General features: G+C 28.9%; 2 protein-coding genes across 2 annotated transcripts; both read right to left on the bottom strand.

Annotated features, from left to right (window-relative positions):
- Positions 1 to 3,357: 3,357 nt before the first annotated feature.
- On the bottom strand, positions 3,358 to 8,230 carry LOC129962933 (cuticle protein 16.8-like). Its single transcript, XM_056076936.1, has 4 exons — positions 8,219 to 8,230; positions 6,660 to 6,740; positions 4,656 to 4,763; positions 3,358 to 3,777 (listed from the first exon to the last, which is right to left on the bottom strand). The coding sequence occupies exons 1-4, from the start codon at positions 8,228 to 8,230 to the stop codon at positions 3,358 to 3,360; spliced, it is 621 nt and encodes a 206-aa protein (XP_055932911.1).
- A 10,502-nt stretch (positions 8,231 to 18,732) lies between these two features.
- LOC129962934 (uncharacterized) lies at positions 18,733 to 25,041 on the bottom strand. The gene is made up of 5 exons (XM_056076937.1): positions 25,030 to 25,041; positions 23,307 to 23,387; positions 21,622 to 21,729; positions 20,555 to 21,194; positions 18,733 to 18,919 (listed from the first exon to the last, which is right to left on the bottom strand). The coding sequence occupies exons 1-4, from the start codon at positions 25,039 to 25,041 to the stop codon at positions 20,589 to 20,591; spliced, it is 807 nt and encodes a 268-aa protein (XP_055932912.1). The 3' UTR covers positions 18,733 to 18,919; positions 20,555 to 20,588.
- Between the last annotated feature and the right edge of the window lie 591 nt (positions 25,042 to 25,632).

A 25,632-nucleotide genomic window follows, 5' to 3' on the forward strand; every position in this document is an offset into this window, starting at 1 on the left:
TTTCATTATATGCTTTTCACAGAAAATCAAGTACAAAGCATAATATGGAACATAGATTTAGTAAGAAAAGAGATCTGACTCATATTTAATAAAGCTCATTACTAATATCGAATTTGAGAACCTCAAAAGTTGCAGCACGTTTTAAAAATCAATGGTAACATTGTTCAAATACATTGTCGTATCACATTAATTTGAAAACAATATGTTGTACATTATAACGATTCAAAGAAATTCCCTTTTCCAGATTTATATTAAAAGTAAAAAGATTTATTGAAAAATTTTAATATTTTTAATACTAATTTAAATTGAATGTAACAATTTTAAATGGTACATCTTAAATATAATTTTTTGATACTCTCATTTTAATTTTTCCATAACAATTGTTATTTCTGTAATCTGTGAGTTAGAAAAAAGGAACGGCTTGATTTGAAAAATTCATTAATTACTGAACTCAAGCAAGGGACAGTTTAATTTTTTCTAAAATAATTGTTCAATTTGTAGGCACATTTTTAAAGAAAGTTTTTAATGTTTATATAAGCTGATGGACGAAAAAATTTTGAGGTAGTGATAGTTCTTCCATTAAGAAAACATTAGTTTTAATTTTAAATATTTCACTTCGAGCTGGGATGCATATTATGAAAGATATGAAGCATTTAACTTTGATCAGATACCAGCTATATTAAAACAGAGAATTTTAAACACTTGACCTAGTGAAGAAAATTATTTCATCATCATGACACAGGTCATTTTTTATTAATTATTGTACAAAAATTAATGCAGGCTAAGAATTATAAATGCATTGTTGCTGATAAGAAAAATATCGTTGTTCTTTTATAGGGATGACTCTTCAAGCTGATAGAACAAATATCATAAAAACATTTCCTAACAAGTTTTTGGAATAATGATCAAGATGAACTAGATCCATTTTAGTTTATTTTCCAGAAGAATATAATAAAATATCACCTCATAAAAAAAACGTGCATTGAATTGATATAATTTAAGAGAGAGCCCTTTAATTGTTAAAACGTGTCTTTTTTCTTAATTTTAAACAATTAAACTAAAAAGAACAGATTTCCGTAGAAAATAGATTTATTTCAGCACAAGTGTAACAAGGACGATGAGCGGGCACATAAAACATAAAAATAAATAAAGCGTCAACATGGCAGTAGAAGAATCTTCACAAGGACAAAACGCTGGACAGCACATGGGAAACAGAAGAACGATGCAGGCCTGCACGTGATTTGACCAATATTTCAATTGATAATGAAGGGGACAGTCGGAAACAACCGGCTAGCTTCTTCAATCAACTGAAGAACATGGGTCAAGATGCAAGGACAGACTGATACAGATTCAGATACCTGGAAAATAAATCACATGTTATTAACTGATCAACATAAATGTTGTTTTGCCTTCGATGTCTAACATTCTTTGAAGCTTCTAGATTTAATTAGGAGATATTTTTAATTCCTGTTATCTCTTTGATCCACGGAAAGGTGATCGCATGTTGGCAAAATATTATTTTTTTATCAAGCTACAGACTTCAAAATAAAATAAATAACAAGTTAGAGGAAATTTCTTTTAACCCTTTAAAGGGCTTTTTTTTCTAGTCATGACATCTAGAAAAAAATATTTTTACATTGTGATTGGCTGAAGAAAAGTGACTCATTTAGCTTATTAGATAGATTTCTTTTGATTAATTAATTAATTTGGTTAATTAATAATTAAGTAACAAATCAAGATACGCCATTTTGTGTGAGATAAGAAAATGAAACATCTAAGTTTCCGTCTGATTGAAAAATTTGTCAGAACTTACGTAAAACTACATAATTCCATACAAAGATTGATTAATTTGGTGGGAAGCATACTTCCCACTACCCAAGAAAGGGTTAAAATCGAAATATAATTTATTTCTTGGGTATTTTGAATGCTGTCAGTATCATTTAATTTGTTTTCATTGCTTTGTTCCCATTTTAATTAAGTTGAATTTGATAACCTATCATTAAAAGACAAAACCTTTTCCTGTCACGAAAAGTAGCAATTCGTTTCGATAAAATAAGCTACCTATTCCTGTCAGAAGAATTTTATTTCAAATTTGATACGTTTTGGTAAACAATCAGATCATAATAAATGAGCAATCGAAGTCTTTAAAAAATTTTTAAGAAGATTCAAATCTTTGACCGAAAAAACATAGCTTGATAATGTTTTAGGCTTGATTCTTTCATCTTTAAATAATTGTTAAAATGTATTCAAAATTATACAATAGCGAGAACATGTTTAAAAATATACATTTAATATCATCGTAATATCATCGTTAATATCAGCGTAATATGAATCCAGTAATTAAAATGATAAAAAATAGTATTTAAAAATACTTTGAAAAAAATTAAATAAAACTTTTAAAAAACGATGAGAATAAAATTGATATCACTTTAAAAAGCTTAACGATCAAAGAAGCTCGCCTGAAAAGCTTAATTTTTAAACTTTAAAATGGTGTGAAACTTCTATCTTATTTCCTGAATTATAATTTTTAAATAGACAATAAAGAATTTATAAAATATTTGGGATAATGATTTGTGGTCAGTAATTAATGATAACTTTAGCAAATAATAAAAAATAAATAAAGGGAAAAGTTATAGCCACATTTCCTATGTCTTCAGTCATAAATTCGAAAGCATTTTAAACACTATGCTACATATTTATTTATGTAATTTCATCGCGCAACTTGCGTAATAATGAATTCTGAGACATGAAGTGAAAAAAGTCGTAGAAGTTTTATTTTTCTTAGCCAACCTTCAAGAAAGAAACCATAAATAAATTCTCCGATTTTGGTAAACTCAAGTTTCTACATAAACCAACAAAGTTCGAAAGGATTTAAGAACTATATGAAAAGAAAGAATTTGTTCTCTGTGAAAAATATTTAAAATAACTAACTAAAAATTTCATGGAAAAATACTAGCGTGTCTTTTTTTACATGACTTTTTCTTAGATAGATATAGATGTGAATTAAGAAAAGTTCTGAATTTCAATCTGTCTGAAGAACGAATTTCTCTCCTTTTTTTTTTTTAATTGCACTCTAGAAAGATTTTCTTCCCTATGTTTTGTGGCCATAGGAGAAAAATGGGTATATGGATTATTAAAGAAAAGAAAAATCGAAAGATAACACTAAAGTGTTCATTAAGTAATACAAGTGTTATCTTCGACTGTATTAAAAAAAAAATCCTTGGATAAGAAATTTCTTTTTCTCCCAAAATATTCATTTATAAGGAAATATTAACTATCCATAAAATTAGCTAATTTTTGCAAAAATATAGAAAAAAACTTACTTAAATACGTCAGAAAAACCACAGAAATAGGAATCTAATAATGTCTTGATTGGTGGCGGGCTCCGTATCGTGGAACTTCGTATTTTGGCTCGGGAATTTCATATTTAGGGGCTTGGTATTTTGGCTCAGGAACTTCATATTTAGGGGCTTCGTATCGTCGAGCTTCATATTTTGGTTCTGGGATTTCATATTTAGGGGCTTCGTATCTTGGTGCAGGGATTTCATATCTGCGGGCTTCGTATTTGTGTTCGTGGGTAGAGGAGGATTGGACAGCTTCGTATTGGGGTTTGGGTGCTGCGGCAGCTTTGGGCTCTTCAATAACAATGGGTTTAGCATCGAAGATGACGTCGGCGGGGTTCTGGCTGTCAGTTCCAGGCTCGTTGGTTTTGATCTGGGCTTTGTAACCGTGCTCGTCGGCGACGTATTCTACAACTCGTTCGATACCTTTGTCATTCTGTGAATAGGAAAAGAAAGAAAAAAAGTTACGAGATTGGGAAATGAAGTTAATAATTGAGATTTTAAAAGAAGAATGAATCATCCTAGTAATAAAAAAGAATCCGGATTGAAATTCACTTTTCTTAACTTTTCGGAAAGTCTTCTATGATTTACGTGTTTTGGAAATCAGTTCTTGTTTTTTTTTATATACAGTAATATGAACAGATTATAGTTTTATCCCTTTCTACACAACATTGCATTACAATTACGCTGATATGTATGTAAAGTGTTCAGTTGCTTTTAAATATCAATTTGATTCATTTTAAAGTGGTATTCTTTGCAAGCCTCGAATAAAAATAACAATTGAAAATTCTGCATTTGGGTGGTTAGTTGTATATTAACGGAAGAATCAATGACATAACGATTACAATCCATATTTTTATTGTAATTATTATGCTTTAAATCTTTTATCAATTATTTTGCTGTAATGAGTTCTTCTCCCAAAATTGCCACTTCACATTTATTAATCCGAAATTGCCAATGAGGAAATAATGAATAAATTTTGATGAAGTAACAACTAAATTTTAAAGGTATATGCATTATGTTCACTAATAAAACAGGAATACTTTTCAGTTTCAGACACGATTATATGACATTCAAAAGAACGCTAGTCACATTTTCTTCAAACATAAAACGCCTGAAGAGAGTAATCCAGCGAGTAATGTCATATCCTTTAAAATTTGTAGTGAAAGCTTATAAGCCAGTTAACAGCTTCGCTCCACGAGCAGTTGTTTTTGTATTGTGGTCATGTTACTCGGCTGCGAACCACAAGGTCGCAGGTTCTATCCTCGCTCAATTCAATTCGCTACATACTCCCGAATGGAACGGGGTGCTTACCTTGTATCCGTAGCTTCCTTCCACCTTTTTGCCATCGCTCTTTTCCTTTCTGAAGGTGGTGGTGCCTTTGTCATCGTTAGTCTCGTAGCCGAATTCGTAGGGGATGGGCTGCAAGGGAAATTAGAAAAGATAATGTATGCTACTACAAAGAAAAAGATATCAAAATCATCTGTGTGAAGACACATTTATGATGATATCGGAAAAAGTTAATGTTCTTGAAATCAGCACACATAAATAACTAATAAACTAGAGAAAATATATCCTTTATATCCTTATCCTTCATATCCTTTATAATCCAGTTAACTTTATAAATACAAATAAAAAATACAATAAGATAAAAATCATGTGATAATATTGGGGGAACTGCATCATTTCCGTTGTGAAATCAAAAGGAGATCATTATAGAAAATCTTTAAAAGTAATGCTGCTAATATTTTGAAAATAAAAGTATGATAAATCTGTGCAAAATAAAAGCAATATTTCTATTTGGAATAATATTAATTATACTTAAAAATTATTTTAGAGAATATTTCTTATTTTTTGCGATAAATAAACAATATTTCATTTTTTTTGCGATAAATAAAATTTAAAAATTTTTTCTGGTATTTGATTTTAAAATATTAATTTAAAATTCAGAGAAAATAATATATAATCATCATTATGTTCCATTAGTATCACAACTGATTAATTTATTCAGAAAAAAAATGTTTATGGCTAAATTGATGAAAATCGATGGGCTAAAGAAAAAAAAATTTGAAATGAAATTTCAGATTATTTAATTTTGTTTACAGATTTACTATGCCGCTAATTCAAACAGCCATTGGCGAAATGATAAATGAATCAGTATCTATATAAAAATATTTTTTTTCTTCAAAGAAATTTTCTTTTTTGTGTGTGAGTGTTCACAAACTAATCTCTTGTCAATGCAAATAGATTCGTCTTTTTTTCAGTAGTTTTGCTGATTCCGCGATGTTTATAATATGTTTTGATTTGAAAAATAAAGTAATCAGATTTATTGATATCTGCTGTCTCCAAATAATAGCCATACAAAAAGAATAGGACGAACATTGAAGATTCTTCTAGTTGAAGGTTAGGAATTATAAGTTAATATGAAATTATTTTAATGTTATTTTTATTTATTGAGACTAATATTATAATAAAAATAGAATAAAATGCAGAAGCAAGAAATAAATTTTACAAATATTCAAATGAATAATTTGACTTTTACCTAAGCTCTTAACATTATTAATAAAAACTTATTTGAATGGAAGAATCTGTTTCTTTTTTTTTTGGGGGGGGGGGATATTTGTTATTAAATGAAACTAAAAATTAAAAAAAGCCTTATGAAAGGGTAGTGAAGAAATAAAGATTGAGAGTCTATGTCTTCAGTTATAAAAAATGGCACCTTTCTTAATAATTAAAGTTATAGATAGCCTTGAAGGTAAATAATACGAAAGCCATTTCTTCAAATATTTAAAATGGCAAATTATTTAATTTATTCAAGTCATTCTTATATAACTGAATAATAACAAATTACTAAAATTAATTCTTTTTCTTTTCATTTGACTTGAAGATAAAAGGGTTTCAGTTTAAAAATTTTGATCATTCAACCAGTGTTTAACTAATTCATTTTAATTAAAAAATAGTCAAAAATGCTTTAAAAAACTTTTATTATTATACTAAACAACAGAATTTTTTATTTTATTTATTCTTACTTTTAATCATGTGATCTGTAGTATTTCAAATTCATTACAGTGTAGTGCCGTTACTCTATATCAGGAATTAATTTAATTAATAATTATATGATAATTAAAACTTCTGCAAATATTGCGTAGGTCTTCTAAAAATAGTACAAAAAGGTATTGTCATAGAAAATACACAAGTAAACAAAATTGGAAAGTATTAATATATCAAGAATGAGTGAAAAATTTATTACGGAAATATTTTTTGCAAATTACAAAGCGAGTCAAATTAAATAAAAGTGGATAAAGAAATGATGCTCACTTCGTGTTTTTCTTCCTTAGCAATGGGTGCTTGGTAGGGAAGTGCGAGAGATACAGCAGCGAGAGCTGCAAGAAGAAGAACCTGCAGAAAATATATGTTATACATTAGTGCAATTAAAATCAGTACAAATAATTCAAAATAATTTCAAATTTGCGGCATTAGAAAAATCTTGAAATCTAAGCGTTATACAAAATTAGAATTTGTTAAATAATTTATTTAAACAATTTTTAAATCTATTTTTTCAGTATTTCTTTTCTTTTTTTTCTCCAAATTATACTCTGAAACAAAGAATCTTACATTTTTCCGCTTGCCATGAGTGTTTATAGAAAATAATATTTCCTTATCTCCATTTTATTTATTTATTTATTTGCAAATTCCAAATTCGAAAATAAATAATAAGAAAACATTAAATATTTCTCTTCAGATAAAAATTCAGTTTTAAATAATATTTTAATATTTCTGAAGTTAAATGAATTTCTTAATTTTTACAAGCATCGAAAACTTTAAATTCAATTAATTTATAAGTAGAACATTAATTTATAAGTATAAAAAAAGCTATGTAGAAATATTTCTAAAGCCACTGCACTCCGCTGAGACCTATTTCAAATCAAGGTGTAAAACTTAACAATCTGTAGTTTAGAAACATTTAAAAATGTAAGCAGTTCACACACATATATAAATGTTATTTTTCTGTCAATATATCATTAATCATTATCTATTTATTTTCCTTTGAAAAAGATACCAAGAAAATTTTATTTTTTCACTCTTACCCTTTAAATTATTTTCCTGTTTTGTAGAATAATTATTTATTCCAAAAATCTATTTATTCTCTATTTAATGTAAAAATATAAATATATATCTCTATATATTTAAAAATCTCTTTTATTTTGTAATTCAGCACGATTAATTTCATATTACATTTATATTAGGATTTATATAACTTAAGTAAGAAATTCAATATTTTCATTCTATGGCCTCAATCCAACTACATTCAAAAAATTTTCGAATAATCATTCGCTATTTTTTTATATCTCTGATGAAGTTTAAAAAATTTTATATTGAATAAATATTTTATTAATATTTCATAGAACTTCATGCTTAATTGTAATAAAGAAAAAGAATTTTAACCCTCGTAGATTTCATAGATTTTAAAAATAATTTAAAATCTATGAAATTCTGTTTAGCAATCTGCATTAATGTTAATAAAGCACGGCACTCTAGACTTTTCTCTCATAGGACCAAAATATAAAAATATATCTCATAAAATATTTATATATTTGAAATTTTGAATGTTTAAAGTAAAAACTAATTTTTAAAATTTTTCTTTTAAGTCATTAGTAACTTGCTAACTAACACCTGAACAAATTCTTTAGAATCCATGACACGAAATACATGGACAAAATTTCTTCAAATTCGTAAAAAAAGTTTTTTAACTATGAAATTCAATTGCAGAAGACAGAATAAGCTTAAAAAGATTCTAGAAACCTTTAAGTTTATGATAACTTAAAGATCGGCTCCACCAAACGGCTGAAAGTTTATAGACAATCAGGAAAACTTACCTTTGCGATCATGGTTAATTTCTGATGGAGTATACCGCAAATCAGATCTGAGGACAAGTATGTCTTCGATTGAAATGATGAACGTTTATATACCCAAGAATCGGACTCTTAATGAAGCTTATATAACGATTGAAGTTCATGTACCACTTTAATTGATCACAAGAATTTGAACTTACATCTATCTTATGGAAGGTACTTTTCGATTCATTCGCGTTTTTTTCCCCTTGCAGCAACATTTTGCATTGACCGAGTCACCGCCTAATGTGATCTAAAAAACTATCTCAAGTGTGAATTAAAAAAACTGAGTTGGTGAATTATGCGATTTCGCAGAGTTTCTGTTATTTTCTTGTGCAGTTTACTTTCTCAACGACCACGCAAAAAAGCAAAGGTAAACATGATTTTTTAATAAATGATAGCTTTTAGGGTTCCTTTAGGGAAAGATTATGAATTCGAAGGTCATTATTGACATCTCGTTTATTAGTACTTCTTAAATAGCAAGATATCATTGCAGTTAAAGGTTTGTGCGAGAAAGTGTACAGCATTTGCTCTTTAGGCATAATGAGAATTCAATATGCTAATCCATAAGAAATCCATATACTGATATGATTGATTGGTTTAATTTTTTTGGTGTGTGTTTCAAAGCTTGCTTTCAATACATGAAATATCTATAGTTTATATAATTGGGTATAGTATAATATTGTTAAAAATTAACGACCATTTAATAGAATGATTTTATTATTATGGAAGAGATCATTATTTCTTGTTTATTTTTTAAAAATGAAAACCAAAGATACAAGATGCACTAGAGAAAATCAAATCCAATAAATGGACTTTAAAAAAAAATTCGGTTCTAGAAAATATTTCTATATCAGCAAACTATCTTGCCAAGAAAATTTTTATTTAAACGTAACTTTTAAATGTTAAGAGCATTTGATTAAAATAGAGTATTTGAGTGACTAAATGCCTTATAACCCTTGATTCAGTTTTATGTTTCATTTTGAATTTTAAAAAACCTATAGCTAATATACTAAAATTATACTTTTTTCACTATAGCCAATATCATCTCTGTTTATAATTTATATAGTTGGGTATTATATAATATTGATAAAAATTAGCACCTATTTAATCGACAGATTTTATTTTTGTGTAAGAGATCATTATTTTCTGTCTATTCTTTCTCTCTATTGATCAATTTTATGAAACAATAACAAAAAAAAAATTTGAAAAGTATATTATAGTTGAAGCAGTAGGTTGAAAAAGTAGGCAATGGAGTTAGTGGCCAATATTCCGGAATTTTGTTCCATTTGATATCCGGTCTCAGGGGCATTTCTTTACAATTCCGAGGTACTTTAATTATCTTGTCTTCCTTCTAACTGAATTTTACACTCTTCTAGTAGTTTAGTAATGGAGGGAATACAAAGGAGCTATAGATACTCTGAATGCCTGTCTTTAAAGGGAGAGCATAGAGAGAAAATAATAGTGTGTCTATGTTATTTTCTGAAACAAATTTCATAATGCGATAGTATATTATCATACCCCGAGCACAGTTTACCTTTGGAATTCTTCTTATAACGATAGGAATAAAAAATTATATTTTGTTCCATGAGCCATTTATCCACAATACGCTACTGATACATGAAATTTCCGTCATCTCACTTAAAATTTGATTTTCAAACTGAAGCGAAAGGGATAAAATTACTGCAACAGATTTTTATTGAAACTCAACGCATTTATTAAAAGCATAAGAATTTAAAAAAATAATTATTCATATATTCTGCACATTTCAGAAGTTGGTTCAATGAAAATTTCTCTGATTCATTAAAACTGAATAATACTACAATAAAAACTAATTTTCAAGCTTTAAAAGCAGTAATACATTTTAAACATTCTATTATATAACTGGAAATAGCAGCAATGTTTAAAATGGGAGTACTTTAACACGTTTCCATTTTCGCTTACTCATGAAGTTAAGCTTTAATTGTAAATACAATAAAATTTCACATTTTTGTCAAAACATAAAAATTTGTTCAGAAACCTATTCAGCTGTATCTTCTTACTTAAATCATCAATCATATAAGGCGGGATAGCACCTTAGGTATGGAGATGAGGAGTTGCAATGTAAGTTAATTATGCATGAGTTCTTCCTTCCTTACAGGACACAAAAATAATTTAGGGCCAATTCTTTACTCTGTTCAAATAAAGGATCCTACCTCTTAACTAAGGAATGGACATATGAGCCTACAATATTGGAAGCTATTTTGCGACCATCTCAGTGACCGATTCATTGCGTACGGAACATTCAAATCACCCTGAAAGCATTTGGTAGGTCGGAGTGGCAGATCTCATTTGTAATTGTACCTTCTTCAACTTCAATTATCTTCAATAATTGAAGGGAAAAATTTTTAAAAATGAAGTATTTGTATCATAAATAAAAATGATTTGAATATCATGATGACGATGAAATATATTGAGGTAAAATTAAAATAAAATGTTTTGAAAAATTAATTAAAAATAAATGAAAAAATTATGTTCTGTTGACCGTTAATTAAAAATTATTTACAGGTATCATTGGAAAGATAATTTTTTTTGTAATTTTAAAATTAATTTTTGTGCTATAAAAATTTCGATTGTTATGGTGAGAATACGTCAAAATTTCCTTTAGCTTTTTATCGATGAAGATTAAAATTAAAATCACAACCAGATCACACGAGAAGTACACTTTCCCGCTCTCCGAAGTATATCTGTGCATCATTCGGTATCTCTAAAATTAATAATCTGTTCTATAAAATGTGTATGCACGCATACGCAATCTTCTTTATTTTTAGTAGAGATTGGAATATTATTTATTCATTGATTTTTTTTATTTTATACTTAACAGACCCATAAAATAATTTGTATTTATATTTATTTGAAATTTATTATTCTTTTATATTTTATAATAATCTGATAATTTCCTTAAGATATAATTGTGAGCAAGGAAATCGTTAAATAATAATTACTGTTGATTTTTCAAAATTTTTACTATGTTTGTAAACATCATTCTATCCATTCTATAAGTATATGAAAACATCATATTTTAATTTAATTACTAAAATAGAAAAATTAAATTATTTACAGGATGAGTAAGGTAAAAATGTGATACTGAAATCACTAATTATAAAGAGGGGGATCGCATAACATGTATTGACTGGATTGGCAAAATGTCTAAATTCGTCACTGGTCTCTTCCGCGTTAATTATAAAAGGTCAAAGGCCTTTTTTCTTTATAGAATCGTAATTTGTAAAACCCCCATGACCATGAATTAAAATTAAGTACATATCGTGTAACCTGTAATGGAACGTAAATTTAAATGAAATGAAATAGTAGTTTAATCTAATATAAAAAATTAAAATAAAATCATCTTGTTTAATTTTAAAGTGCATAATTTATTATAAAATATCTTTCAAAGCTGAAGAAAGCTATATATGAGAACGAAGTAACTTGTTATGAAACCCTTTTATGTTTTGCAGTTATCAATACAATATTTTTTTTTTTTTTTGAAAATCATGTTTGAAAGTTTTAAATATGTGACAGAACATTTATTGAAAATCTAATCAAATAATCAAAAACAAAGATCGCTAAAACTATATCATCTACATGGCTTCATTCATATAGAATTTCTAATTTTTCTTTTTCTTCTAGATGTAAATGATCCGAATCAATTGAGTACGTCTCTGCAATTTCATTGGATAAGACTGGATGCCACTGTAAATCAGCTACTATAACGCTGAAGATTCATCCTTTCGATAACAAAATCATCTACTGCTTAGACTTTTGTTTTTTAATCTATAGTTTACTTGATTAAAACATATGCTCACAGTTCAATATTTTTCGGTATAGAAAGGAATAACAAAATTGCATTTTGAAAAGTGCCACTACTGATGGATGTATACAAATCAGAAATTACACATCTTCCCTCATCAGAAAAATATAGTGCAGAGGAAAAAAATCTGTTTGGTTAGGATATGGTATGGATGCACGCAGTCCAATTCACTTTTTTTGTTTATTTATTCTTGCATCATTTTCTTTGTTTTGTTTTAAAGAGCAGATGTCAAAGTCGAACAAAGTATTAGACAAATCACGACAGAGCTGGAAACGAAATCGTCTGTCCGATTGTGCCAACATATAGTTATAGAATGCTGTTGAAAAATAAAGTGGAAATTGGCAGATGGATAAGGAAAATATGAAAAAATGGCGGTTTCAATTTTTGTTGGTTGCGAATCTCTTTGATATGCATCTATGACCGGAAGAATTCTATTCTTCAAAAATGTTAAACTTTTCAATAAGATGGAGTAGCCGTATCTTGAACTTTTAAATCGTTGAAGAGTATTTAAAAAGGTAAGATTCTTAATTAATTAATTTTAAATTTAACATTTAGTAACGTTGTCCTAATTGACAGAGGCGAATTTCGCAGCTATAATCGAATATGCGGAATATGGGGTATCATTGATTGCTCTGTAATTTTATTCAAATGCTCAAATTCAGAATAATTATAGAGTAGAATATTTTATTTTTCAAGGCTGTATATTAGATATGCTCTCATATCGGCATCATATGGTATAAATATAAATAATTTAAAAATCGAATATCATATTAACAAATATCTTTTTAGCTTTAATGTCCAATACAGAAATAGTATATAAAAGAAAGATCTTTTGTGAATTATAGAATATTAGAACTACAATGTTACATTGGATTAACGAAGTTTTTATTAAGTAAATTGAAGTAAAAATTCATATTTATAATATAATGGAGTATTAATTGTTCATTTAGCTAAGTTATTTTCTTCTTGATAGATCTTGTAAAATATAACTTTTAATGTTATTCTGTTTGAAGTTTTAACGCTAATAAGTTTGAAGTTATTATTTCGTTATAATTTATTATAACAATGAAACGTTGCTACTTATAGGTAAGAAAATAATTAATTAGCAATTAAAGTTAATTTTTAAATAATCTTATTAATTTCTTGATTTTCTCACGTAATTTCCAGATTAATTTCATTTCCCATTATATGTTGATATGATTAAAAAAGGCGGGGGCTCGCAATGCGCTCTTCTTAAGCCTCAAAATGCCTAAATCCGCCATTGATCACTGCCCTCCTCTTAGTTTTGTACCATTTATGTCTCGCCTTCCTTCATTAACGGCAAGCGAAGAGCCTTTCCATAAGAAGCTGCTGCAGCTGCTTTTGCTCCTGGCTTTTATTAATAAATATGTTAGCTTGGCAGTTTTTTTTTAAATAAGTAGTACATTGTACTTTCCAATTACTAATCGGCAGTTAAATGGCAATTTATGGATTAAACAAAAAGACCACTTCTTTGAGCTAAACATCATGGGTGACCACAGTCTCAAAAAAAAAAAAAAAAAAAAAAAAGCCTTCGGCACATAGGTCACAGTTAATAGCAAAACACCAAGTCTGCCAATATTCAAAGCCGGTTACTTATTTCTCTCATTTAAGAATCGTTTACCAGTGCCGCCTTCGAGCCTGAATTTCTAACAATGTTACATAATTAACAAAGAAAAAAAACACCCATTCAGTGGAAGTAAAACTACGCTAAAATTTCAAATCGAAGTCCGTATTTTACATTTCTTATTAAAGATCGATATTTAACGAACAAAAAAACTTTTTTATAGTGTTTCTTCACTTTTTTATTGTACAAGTGAATCGTTGATCAAATGTGAAGTTTAAACCACCCCGCGAACTGTAATTGGAGAATAAGCAATCTCACCTACAACACCAAAAACCACTTTAACATTCTCGATTATTTCAATATCTGTTAATCCACATGAAGCTCCCAGATTTCTTCAAAGAAACCATACCCGCCGGAAAATTAATAAAAATGGATCATTGGAAGTGATTAATAAAGAATCTCAAGATTAAGGAATTAAATCCTTTATTACTTATTATATGAAGGAACTGCCAACTTCCTGAATACGAAGCCTTTAACACTCACATTTGACTTTTACAAATCATTAAAACAGAGCAACAATTGAAATTGAATACAAATATCTTACTATCAGACTTTATACATCAAACCGCTGCAGTGCTTTTACTGCCAATATTTTGTACATCCAGATCTTTCCGAATGATATGCGCCCATAGAGCTGAAGTTGGCCACGACAGTATTAAATAAACAGAAAAGAAGAGGTTAAATCAGAAATGAAAAAAAAAGGGAAAAAAAAACATTTTTAGAACAAATTTAACAAATTAAAAAAAAATCCATCTTTAAAAATACACTTTTATTAGTATACTAAAATCTATTTTTTTTTTTATTATTTGTAATATTTTTTACTTCACAGTCTAAAAAAAAATTACAAATAATAATAATAAAAAAAAAAAAAGATTTTAGTATACTAATAAAAATGTATTTTTAAAGATAGATTTTTATTTGTTAATTTTTTTTTGGAAAATGATTTTTTTTTTTTCGTTTCTCCGCAGTTTGTAGGCCTGGATGGCCTAGTTGGTAGAGCGTTAGATTCACGTCCCTTAAGTTGTGGGTTCGTACCCCGCTGGCCGAAGACTCCCCTCGTGCTTGGTGGCTGACGTGCGTATAAATCTGTCGTGGTCACAACGTCCTCCATGTCGAGAGTGATACCATTGTGGTTACTGGATCAGGGGTGATCGTTCTCTGATTCAGGTCTAAATTACGATCTGTGGATGAGTGAATGAAATGCGTGACTGAAGCCCGCAAAAAAGGGTTGTGACGTGTGTGTAGTTAAGTCGTTCTATGGCGCTAGATTACGCTACTATAAATCCCCATCCGGCTACTACTCCCCATCCGGCTTAAAATCGCTGTAACAAGAGACGCTCCCCGTCCGGCTTAAAATCGGTGTCTTCGTAACAGCGGGCTTGTACATGGCAAGTGCCATAAGAAACAACAACAACTTCACAGTCTTTAATTTATAGCTCATTATTGTGAATATTATGAAATATTTAAAAAAAAATTCTTAATTTTGTTCTCAAGTAGCGTCAGGTGTACAGAATCAAATTTTAACTAAATGAATCGGTTAATTTGTACTTAAATTCTGAAAACATCAAAATATGTTATTATCATTGAGAATACACAATTGTGTAAAATCTTGACTCTAGTCCATAAAGAAAGTGAGCGAAAAATTAATTATAAAATTCCATTAATTTTTCAATTATGAAGCAAATTAAGTTAAAAAGCAGCATACAAAATATAATTTAAACAGATTTCTTATCCTTGAAAGCAGTTCCTCTCTTATTTAAATCACTTGCTATTTATTATGACATCTATCAAATTATCTATGACGTTGTCTATGACATCTATCAAAAATGTATGTTCTGTCACCCAGAAACGTGTCCCTCTGACTTTTCTATCAACACAGCAATTAATTCTTTCTCTAAGGAAATAAAACGGAATCTTCCGATACTGGTTCTTAACCTAGAGAGGAGTACCTTCACGAATTAACAATCAGGTAATCACTTATGCCCAATGTTTCAATGTATTAATTGTTTCTAGAGATAACTTTTCAAATTTGATTGACAAAAATGGTGAAGATAAGAACAAAAACTTAAGAAGACGCCAAGTTTTAAAAAAAATAACAATACTTCAGATGCGATAAGAAGTTTTAACTTTTATATAACAACATGAGAATTAAATGTTTAATCCCATTTTGAAAACGAAACTTATTTTTTAACAAGACGGTATTTTTGAAACGGCATATTTTACGTAAACTAAGCGTCAATTTTTTTTAAAAAAAGAAGAAAAACTTTACTTGGAATGCATAGAACAATTGAACCTAACGTCACTAATTTCCTTATAAATTTTGTTCCATTTATAGTTACCTTTTGAGTATTGCGTATTTAAAAAAAAGGGCTTTTTAATATTTCAATTATATTTTTAATTAATCAAAAATTATTCTAAACTGTTAGCTTTATTTGCTGTACTTTCAGAACATATTATCGTAGAAAAATATTTTAGTCAAGATGGTTTAATTTGTCGAGTATGCATCGCATATTACTTTAATTTGGAAATTTAAAAAAATTAGTGCAATCAGCAAGCGCCTTTTTACGCATTTGATAGATCTAAAACATTTTATTTATACTTTGTTAATATCGGCTGAAGATGGCCGGGATAACCTGGTTGGTAGAGCGTTGAATTCGCGTCCCTTAGGTTGCCAGTTCGAACCCCGCGTGCTTGGTGACTGACGCGCGTATAAGTCTGTCGTGGTCACAAAGTCCTTCATGCCGAGAGTAATACCACTGGGGGTATTGGATCAGGGGTGATCGTTCTCTTATTCAGGTCTAAATTACGTTGTGGATGAGTGAATGGAATGCTCTAATGAATTCCACCCAGTAAAAAGGGTTGTGACGTGTGTATCTCTAAGTCGTTCTCTTAGCCCTAGATGGCGCTACTATAAAAACAAGAGACGCTCCCCCAGCGGCTTAAAATCGCTATCTTCGTAACAGCGAGCAACACAACAACATCATATCTGTAGAATTCTCAACTCGTTGCAGTTTTGCATTCTTCTAATGTCTCAATTCTTTTTCATTTCTTTCTTTGCTTTTTCAATCACGCTCATTAGATCAGCTTGACTGGTTGAAACATTTTTGAAGAACTTTCCTTATTATTTTGTATATTTCTATTGATGTAGCATCCAAATCTAAAATTTAATCCTTCGAAGACAAAATGATATTCATCGATTGGATCAGAATTTATTGAGGCTGAATATAATTTAAACCAACTAAAAGAAATTGTACCTTCACAATCGAATGAATAAAATTCCGCCACTCTGCAACTTAATTAGGCTGAACAATTTGAAGCTTTTTTAGCATAATAATGATTTTAGAATGGCATTATTTCTGGAAATTGCATAATGGAACAATAATAAAGACTGGCGCAATCAAACCAGACAAATGTAATGTCCACGAATCAAGTATAAAATACTATTAAAACGAGACAATATCTCGAAATAAGAGTTAAAATTTCTTTGTTTTAGATTTAAGTAATAATAATAATAATTATTATTATTACATTTCGCAATTTGTTTCCAATTATGTCAATGTTGATCTAAATTAATGGATACAATTTAAATCGTATATTTTTCATTTTAATTTCTCATGATTTTAGATCGATTATAGTTTATTTCCAGAAGAATATTTCAAAATCCCTTTGAAGGAACAAACATTGAAATGATTCGATTTATATCTGTTAATTGTTACGGCTTCCTTTGTACTTTGTCGTATATGTAGTGTAGAGAAAGTAATATAATCGCCAAAAAATTTGAACGCGAGATTTTGCCGGATCTCACGTTTTTAAACTCCCTGAGTTTGAAAAACACATTTTTAGAAAATGTCTGTCTGTCTGTGACTAAGACAACTCAAAAACGCTTTATGAAATTTGGTATAAGATCTTTATAACAAATTTGTAGATTTCTGCCAAATTTTTTGAGCAAGATACCCTCAGCGGAAGTCTGTCTGTCCGGCTGTTAGAATTTAATTTCGCGTGATAACTACAAAATAAAGAGAGCTACATGGATAAAATTCGGAACACAGAATTTAAAATCTACAGTGTAGATAGCCACCTATCAAATTTTAATCCATATCCAATGAGGAATTGACTGTCTGTTTTCTATATTTTCAGAAACATATAGATATGATTAACTCAAAAACGCAATGTGTTAAGTTTATTAAATTCAGCATTGCATTTTGTGACTACAAGTGTAGCTTTGTATCAAATTTTGTTTCAATCGATTGGGAAAAACGTATCTGAATCACAAATTCGACTTTCAGATACTTTTAACTGCATGCCAGGCATCAGTTGCCAAAACACTCGCCAAGAATCCCACGATAGATCCAATAGATATACTAAATTCTCGCCAAAGATTTATATTTCGTAACTATTGTAAGCTAATGCCATGCAAGACTTTCTGTGGGAGAACACCTTTATTAGAGAGTATGCGAGAAAGTTTTAAGGTAACCACTCTCGCTTTTTTCCCAAATTCAAAAATTAACTGATAAAAGCAGATTTACATAGAAAAGATATTTATTTCAGCAAATTGCCAGATGGGCAAATGATTTTTAAAACAAAGTTTTTGAAATCTAGTGAAGCAGTTCAATTCAACCTAGTGAGGCAGTTTCAATCTCATGATAAGCATGGGAATTATTTATTCCTCAAAAGTTAATGCAACGAATAAATTTTAAATACTTTTTTTCTAGTAGAAAAGGCAACATTATTCTTATATATTTTCATATTATTATTACAAATTCGGCAGATGCTTTCTAAACAACTTTTAGGATTATTATCTAGATGAACTAGATCCATTTTAGTTTATTTGCAGAAGAATATTACAAATTTAGTTCATAAAAAAGTGCTTTGAATTAATTGTTTTGCTATATCTCTTTAATTACTAAAGTGTGTCTTTTTCACTAATTGAAAAAAAATGAAACCCAAATTTCCTTAGAAAATAGATTTATTTCAGCACAAGTGTAACAAGGACGATGAGCGGGCACATAAAACATAAAAATAAATAAAGCGTCAACATGGCAGTAGAAGAATCTTCACAAGGACAAAACGCTGGACACCATATGGGAAACAGAAGAACGATGCAGGCCTGCACGTGATTTAACAAAAATTTCAACCCTTTCAGCTGAAGTAAAGGGTTGAATATCCAAGGTCAAGCATATACAAATTCAGGTACCTGGAAAACAAATAAACTGTCATTAATAGATCATCAAAAATATCAATTTCTGCTTTCAAAAGCTAAACATTAACATAGCTAACATTTCTGATGTCTCTGATTCAGTGAGTCCAAGGAAAAGTGATCATATATTAGCAAATATTTCTATCAAACTACAAATGTCGAGATGAAATAAATAACATGTTATAGGATACATCTTTTGAAAAAGAATATAATTATATAATAAGCGTTTGTTCAGTTACCTTGTTAATAATTAAACTGATTCGACATTGATAATACATTATCTAAGGGAAAAAAAACATCATTAAAAATACATCAGAATATTATCTCAAATGTTGAATATTTAGAATCTTCTAAAATTAAATGAGATGACATCCCGCATTCATAATCTCATTTTGTATATAAATACAATCACTTCATTTTAGGTGAATACAAAAATATTTCTAGAACTTTTATTCACTTTACTAGATTTTTTTTAATCATATTAACAGATTATTTTAAAAATTATTTCTAAGAAATTATTCGTCTCCAAATGAAATTTAGAACAGCCATAATGTATAATTTTTGGAATTGCAATACAATTATAAATTTAACGATTTAAAAATGCCGTTACAGGCGTTTCTCGGAAGTTAATTTCAGTATATTGATTTATAAATAAATTGATTTAATATTGACAATTTAACCATTGAAGTAAAAAAAGGGCCTCTTTAATCTCCCAAATACTACCAGCTGAAATCCTCCGAATAAAGAAATTAAAATGTTTCAAAACAATGTAAATCATCTAAATGTATTTCGGCAAAAATCTAGTGTTAAATCGTTTTGTTGAAAAGTAAGGCAATTTTCATCATGTTTCCTAGATAGTATTCTTCAATTAATAATTACTTAATTACAAAATAATTGGTCCTTCTTGAAAAAAAATTGACAAAGAAGAACTTCTTATAGGTATATATTCTATTTTTTCTCAAGTTTCCAGGAACTTCTTATGAATATATCTTCTATTTTCTTTCACTTAAAAAAAAAAACTCCGAAAGAATATTTTCTTATTTCATTTATTTTACACAAAAAAGTGCAAAAGAAAAATTTGGGAAGTAATGTAGAGAGGTTCATATTTTCCTTTTTACCGTCTCATCTAAAATAAACCTTCAATAAATGCACGATTTAGAAAAACATAACAATTTAACATGGACCAGAAGAATAAAGCAAAACTTCAGAATTTTGAAAAAAGTGATAATTTTCTATAAATGAAAAATTTAAAACAATACGTGACCATACTTATCATTCGGTAAAATAATTTTTACAGAAAAATATAGATACAATATAGTTTGAAGATTTGAATTTCATTCATCTTCATAGGGCTAATTTGTCTGACTTCTAATCTTCCTGTAGATAATTTTTTTTTCCTGTCTTATGATAATACTCCGTAAGAAAAGGCTGGAGAAAAGGAAATTTGATCCTGCAACTAGTCTTTAATTAACACAAGTCTTCCATTTAATTAAAAAAAGGGAGGAAAGAAGTCCCCTTCTTTTCTGCCAGCATGTTAGAAAATAACCATTTTTAAAAGCTATTTTGATTTATTACCAATCCTTAATCTAAACAGTATTTAAAATTTAAAAGAAACGCAGTAAGAAAACTTACTAAAACAAGTCGATTAAATCCTAGTGATTGGAATTTAATAGTATCTGGGATGATGAGGAGCTTCATATCTTGGAGCTTCGTATTTTGGAACCTCGTATTTTGGAGCTTCGTACTTTGGAGCTTCGTATTTTGGAACCTCGTATTTTGGAGCTTCGTACTTTGGAGCTTCGTACTTTGGAGCTTCGTATTTTGGAACCTCGTATTTTGGAGCTTCGTACTTTGGAGCTTCGTATTTTGGTTCAGGAACTTCATATTTAGGAGCTTCGTATCGTCGAGCTTCGTATTTTGGTTCAGGGATTTCATATTTGGGAGCTTCGTATCTTGGTGCAGGGATTTCATATTTGGGGGCTTCGTATCTTGGTGCAGGGATTTCGTATTTGGGGGCTTCGTATCTTGGTGCAGGGATTTCATATCTGTGGGCTTCATATTTGTGTTCATGAGTGGTGGAGTGACGGGGGGCTTCATATTGGGGTTGGGGTGCTGCGGCAGCCTTGGGCTCTTCTACAACAATTGGTTTGGCATCGAGGATGACATCGGCGGGGTTCTGGCTCTCGGTTCCGGGCTCGTTGGTCTTAATCTGGGCTCTGTAACCGTGCTCGTCGGCGATGTATTCTACAACTCGTTCGATACCTTTGTCATCCTGTTGTAAGGTAAAAAATTATGAGATCAAAAAAGGAAGTAATCATGTGAAATATAAGAGATACTATTAAAGAAAAAAAAATCTAGTTGATAATTAATTTTGTTAAAGTAGGAATTAGTCAGTTTTTCAAGTAGAGTCAGTTTTGTTAGAGTAGAAACTAGTCAGGTTGTTCAAGTAGAATCAGTTTTGTTAAAACAGAAATTAGTCTGTTTGTTCAAGTAGAATCAATGTTATTAAAATAAAAATTAATCACCTTGTTCAAGTAGAATCAGTTTTGTTAAAACAGAAATTAGTCTGTTCGTTCAAGTAGAATCAGCTTTGATAAAGTACAAATTAGTTTGTTCAAGTAGAATAAATTTTGTTGAAATAGAAATTAAATAAAGAACATCTTATCTTTCCCCATTACTGAAAGAAATAATGTGCTTACTTTGTATCCGAAAGTTCCTTCTACTTTCTTTCCATCGCTTTTTTCCTTTCTGAAGGTGGTGGTGCCTTTGTCGTCATTGGTTTCGTAGCCAAATTCGTAGGGAATGGGCTGTAGGAAAAATTAGAATGCTAATATATTATAATATACAGAAAATACATTATGTATAAGAACAGCTCTATGTGACGGTAATTTAATTATGATATCGGACTTATATCAGGTGTCGAAGTAACATTCGCAAAGTCTAAATAATTAAGTTGAGTATAGTCATTGCAAATATATTTAAGATAGCATATTTCATACATACTTCATCTTTTTCGGGTTAAATCACTGGTGGTTAAAGTAGCTTCGATATCAATATTGTTATATCATAACTGCGCAAGATGCATGTGCGACATTTCTATTCAAAGATTAAATTAGCGTATGAACAGAAAATATAGGTGGCTATGTGTGTCTAATCCTTGTCCTTTTTAATAGCCTGATCTGCGTTTTTCGATAATTCATTGTATCTTAATTTGTTATCCGATTAGATAATGACAACTGAGTTAATTTTAAAACACCCTGAAATCATAGATTAAAATTGAATAATTAATTTTCATCTTAATAAATAATATTACTCATATAACCTAATTAAATGAAAATATCCGCATAATTTTCCTATTTTTTCTTTAGAGATTTTTTTTTTATCCCTCTAGAAGAAATAAAAGTAAAATTTTGGTTGTGGTTGATATATTTACTCATAAGTTTTCGAAAAATTTTGAATTTAATAAACAGCATGAAACTAAAAATAATTTTCTCAGATTTAGTTTAGAAATTTTCAAAAATAAATATAAAAACATTAGTTATGTCCTTCCTGCAACTGATTATTTCTTTCAGAAAAAATTGTTAATGGCTAAAACAATGAAAAACGACACTTCAATTATGTGTATTTCAAATGAAATTTTGATTTATTTACTACGACTATAGTGTGTTTTAAATTTGCAAGATTTTTGAAACAGCCATTTGTGTCAATATTATGGACAGATTAGGTTTAAATATAATAAACCTAATTTATTAATATTCATCTAATATGTATCAAAACCAAATATTTTATGAATTTTTAAAGAATTTTTTTTAAGTTCATTTTTTTCCCTGCATTTTTTTTTTCTTTTTTTTTTAGAAATTTTTTTTTATCGTTTGTAGTCTACTCAATTGTAATGCATATGAATGCTAATCGATACCTAAGAGCCAAAAGCAAGGGAATAAGATATTTGATTAAACTATGAAATTAGTATGAGCTGCATGGCAACAGTAAAAATGTTTTACAATTTGTATTTAAATTTAATTAATAAGCAATTATGCAAAATAAAATTACCACCAAGAGACTAATTTTTTAAATTTTAAAGGGCCGTAAAAATGACTTTTGTACACTAATGTACCCTAAAATGAGAAAAATCTTTAATTTTTTTATTAGTTTCTTATTAATTTAAAATTAAAATTTTGCGCAATCTTTTCTTAATTCTTAGAGGATATCTATTACTCTAAAATTAACCTCGTGCCAACATTGATAATTCCACTAGACCAATCTTGTAAAGCAATCTGATCGATTTTTGCATGACCCAATTCATAGAAAACATGCTAGCTTAAAAACATTTCATGATAAAAAAAAAAAAGAAGAGTACAGCATATAAAATCTGATGCACACTCACTTCGTGTTTTTCTTCCTCAGCAACATGGGCTCCGTAGGGAAGTGCGAGGGAAACAGCAGCGAGAGCTGCAACAAGGAGAACCTATAGAAAGAAATAATATAATTAGAATTTATTTATAGAATTCAAAATCGAATTTCAGATAAAGCGCTGCATAAATATCTCGAAATATTAAAATCAAATTAAGGTATATGACCATGTTCGGGATGAATTTTTTGAAAAACGTTTCAAAATAGTTCTATTTATGGATATTTGAATGAAAAAAGATTAAAAATACATGTAGGAAACTGAAACTTACCAGTTAAGGGACAAAAGTTTTTAAAAATGAAAAAAAGCATTTTTTGTCTATAAAGACATAAGTATAAAACAAAAATCTTCTAGTTTAAAGGCTTATCAAATGATTTGCTTAAAATTTTACAAATAGCTTAAGAAATATATTATATAGTGCCCTCAACTGAAAACTTCACAATTTTTCTATCCTTTCTTTAAATATTGGGATCCGACTTAAAAATTAATATAAAATTTTCAATTTTTTTTTTTTTACATTTTGTAGCACTAAAACAACTATAAAATATTTCTAAATGAATAGATTGCTTATTCTTTACTTCAAGAACTGAAAATCATAATAAGGAATTATTATGCTAAAGTCGAACAAAAATATGCATTATATTTTAATTTATAATGTTTTTTTTTTGTTAGAAAATTCTATCAAAAATTAGAATTTGAAAAAATCACATCTAAATATGTAAAATATCATTAAAACGAATGTAAATGCAAATATAAAAATCAATGTAACTTCGCAAAAAAAATGGAAACGAAATTCTTATGGTTTTATAAAGAAACCTGTTCAAATATTAAAAATATTAAATTTATAAATTTTCATAATTTTACAAAAAAATCGACTCTTTAACTCAATCACCTACTTTAAATTAACAATGATTCATTAATTAATTAAGATAATTATCTTCAGACGTTCTTTGAATTTGAAATAAAACCTAGGAATTGTATGAATTTGTAAGTTTAAGTTATTAATAATTTATTGGTGATCTTTTACAACCAACGGTAGAAATTGTCATTTCAGAGTAATGTCATAATATCATGATATAATTTAGTCATGTTATGTAATATGTGATATAATATTTGCTATGAAGTACTTTTTTGAAAGAAAAACTATTTTCTAGAAACTTATAAGCTGTTTTTCACCAAGTTAAGAAATTTGTCAGCTTATTGATTATCACTTAATAAAAAAGATCCTAAAGGTTTCGCACCAGGACAATTTTTAACTCCTACTACACAACTTCTCTTACGAGTTTAATGTTTAAAGAAAAAACTACTTTTTGAGTTTTTATATTCCGAAATCTAATACGTTTATTAATTATCATTTACTGCAAAAAATTTATCTTTAAAGCTATACTTTACTTTTGAGCTATAACATTTCCAAAGACCAAGTGCCTTTACAAAATATTAGGTTTGGTATTTATATATTAATAGTATTAGCAGTTCATTGATTATTATTTATTAAGGACTAAGAATTCTATTCTCAGCACAGAATAATGAAGAACACGAAATATTAAAGTTCGTTCCAAGATAGTAAACCGATAGGATTCGATTGCTTTAGAAGGAATAATTGTGAAAAAGTTTTTTAGCAGAAATGAAATTTAGGTTTCAACTGCTGAATGTAATAATCAGACGACTGAAAATGTGCAAGCAACATATCAAAACCTACCTTAGCGATCATGGTAAGAGCTTCTGTTGGAATACGACACTAATCAAAGCTGAAGACGAATGTGGTTCGATGGAAGGGATAAGCGTTTATATACCCAAGAATCGGACAATCAATAGAAGTGGCAAAAAATGTTATATAACGAGTTAAACTTACCAAGTTCACGCACCACCCTAATTAATCACAAGTATTTGAACGTATGCTCTTGCGGAATGCACTTTCGATATATAACGACTTTTTTTCCACTGCTTTCAACATCTATCTCATTGCAATGACCGAACCACCGCCTTAAGTGATCTGAAAAACAAACTGCCGCAAGTGTGAGTAAAAAAAAAGTTGGTGAATGATGCTATATCACAGAGTTTCTATCACTTCCATGTGGGTTTTGCGTTCTCTTTGACCCGAAAAAGAAAACGTAAACATTCGATTATCAATTAAAAGGAGCTACTAGGGTATCTTCAGGCTAAAATTACGAATTCGAAGGTCCTTTTTGACATTATGTATTTCATAACCATTAGCAAAAGGTCATATAGCGTTGTAAGTAAATGTTTGACACTTGTTGTTTGTTTGACAAGATTTGATACTTAGTAATATTGAGAAATTCAT

Source organism: Argiope bruennichi, chromosome 3, assembly GCF_947563725.1.
Source record: "Argiope bruennichi chromosome 3, qqArgBrue1.1, whole genome shotgun sequence".
NCBI lineage: Eukaryota > Metazoa > Arthropoda > Arachnida > Araneae > Araneidae > Argiope > Argiope bruennichi.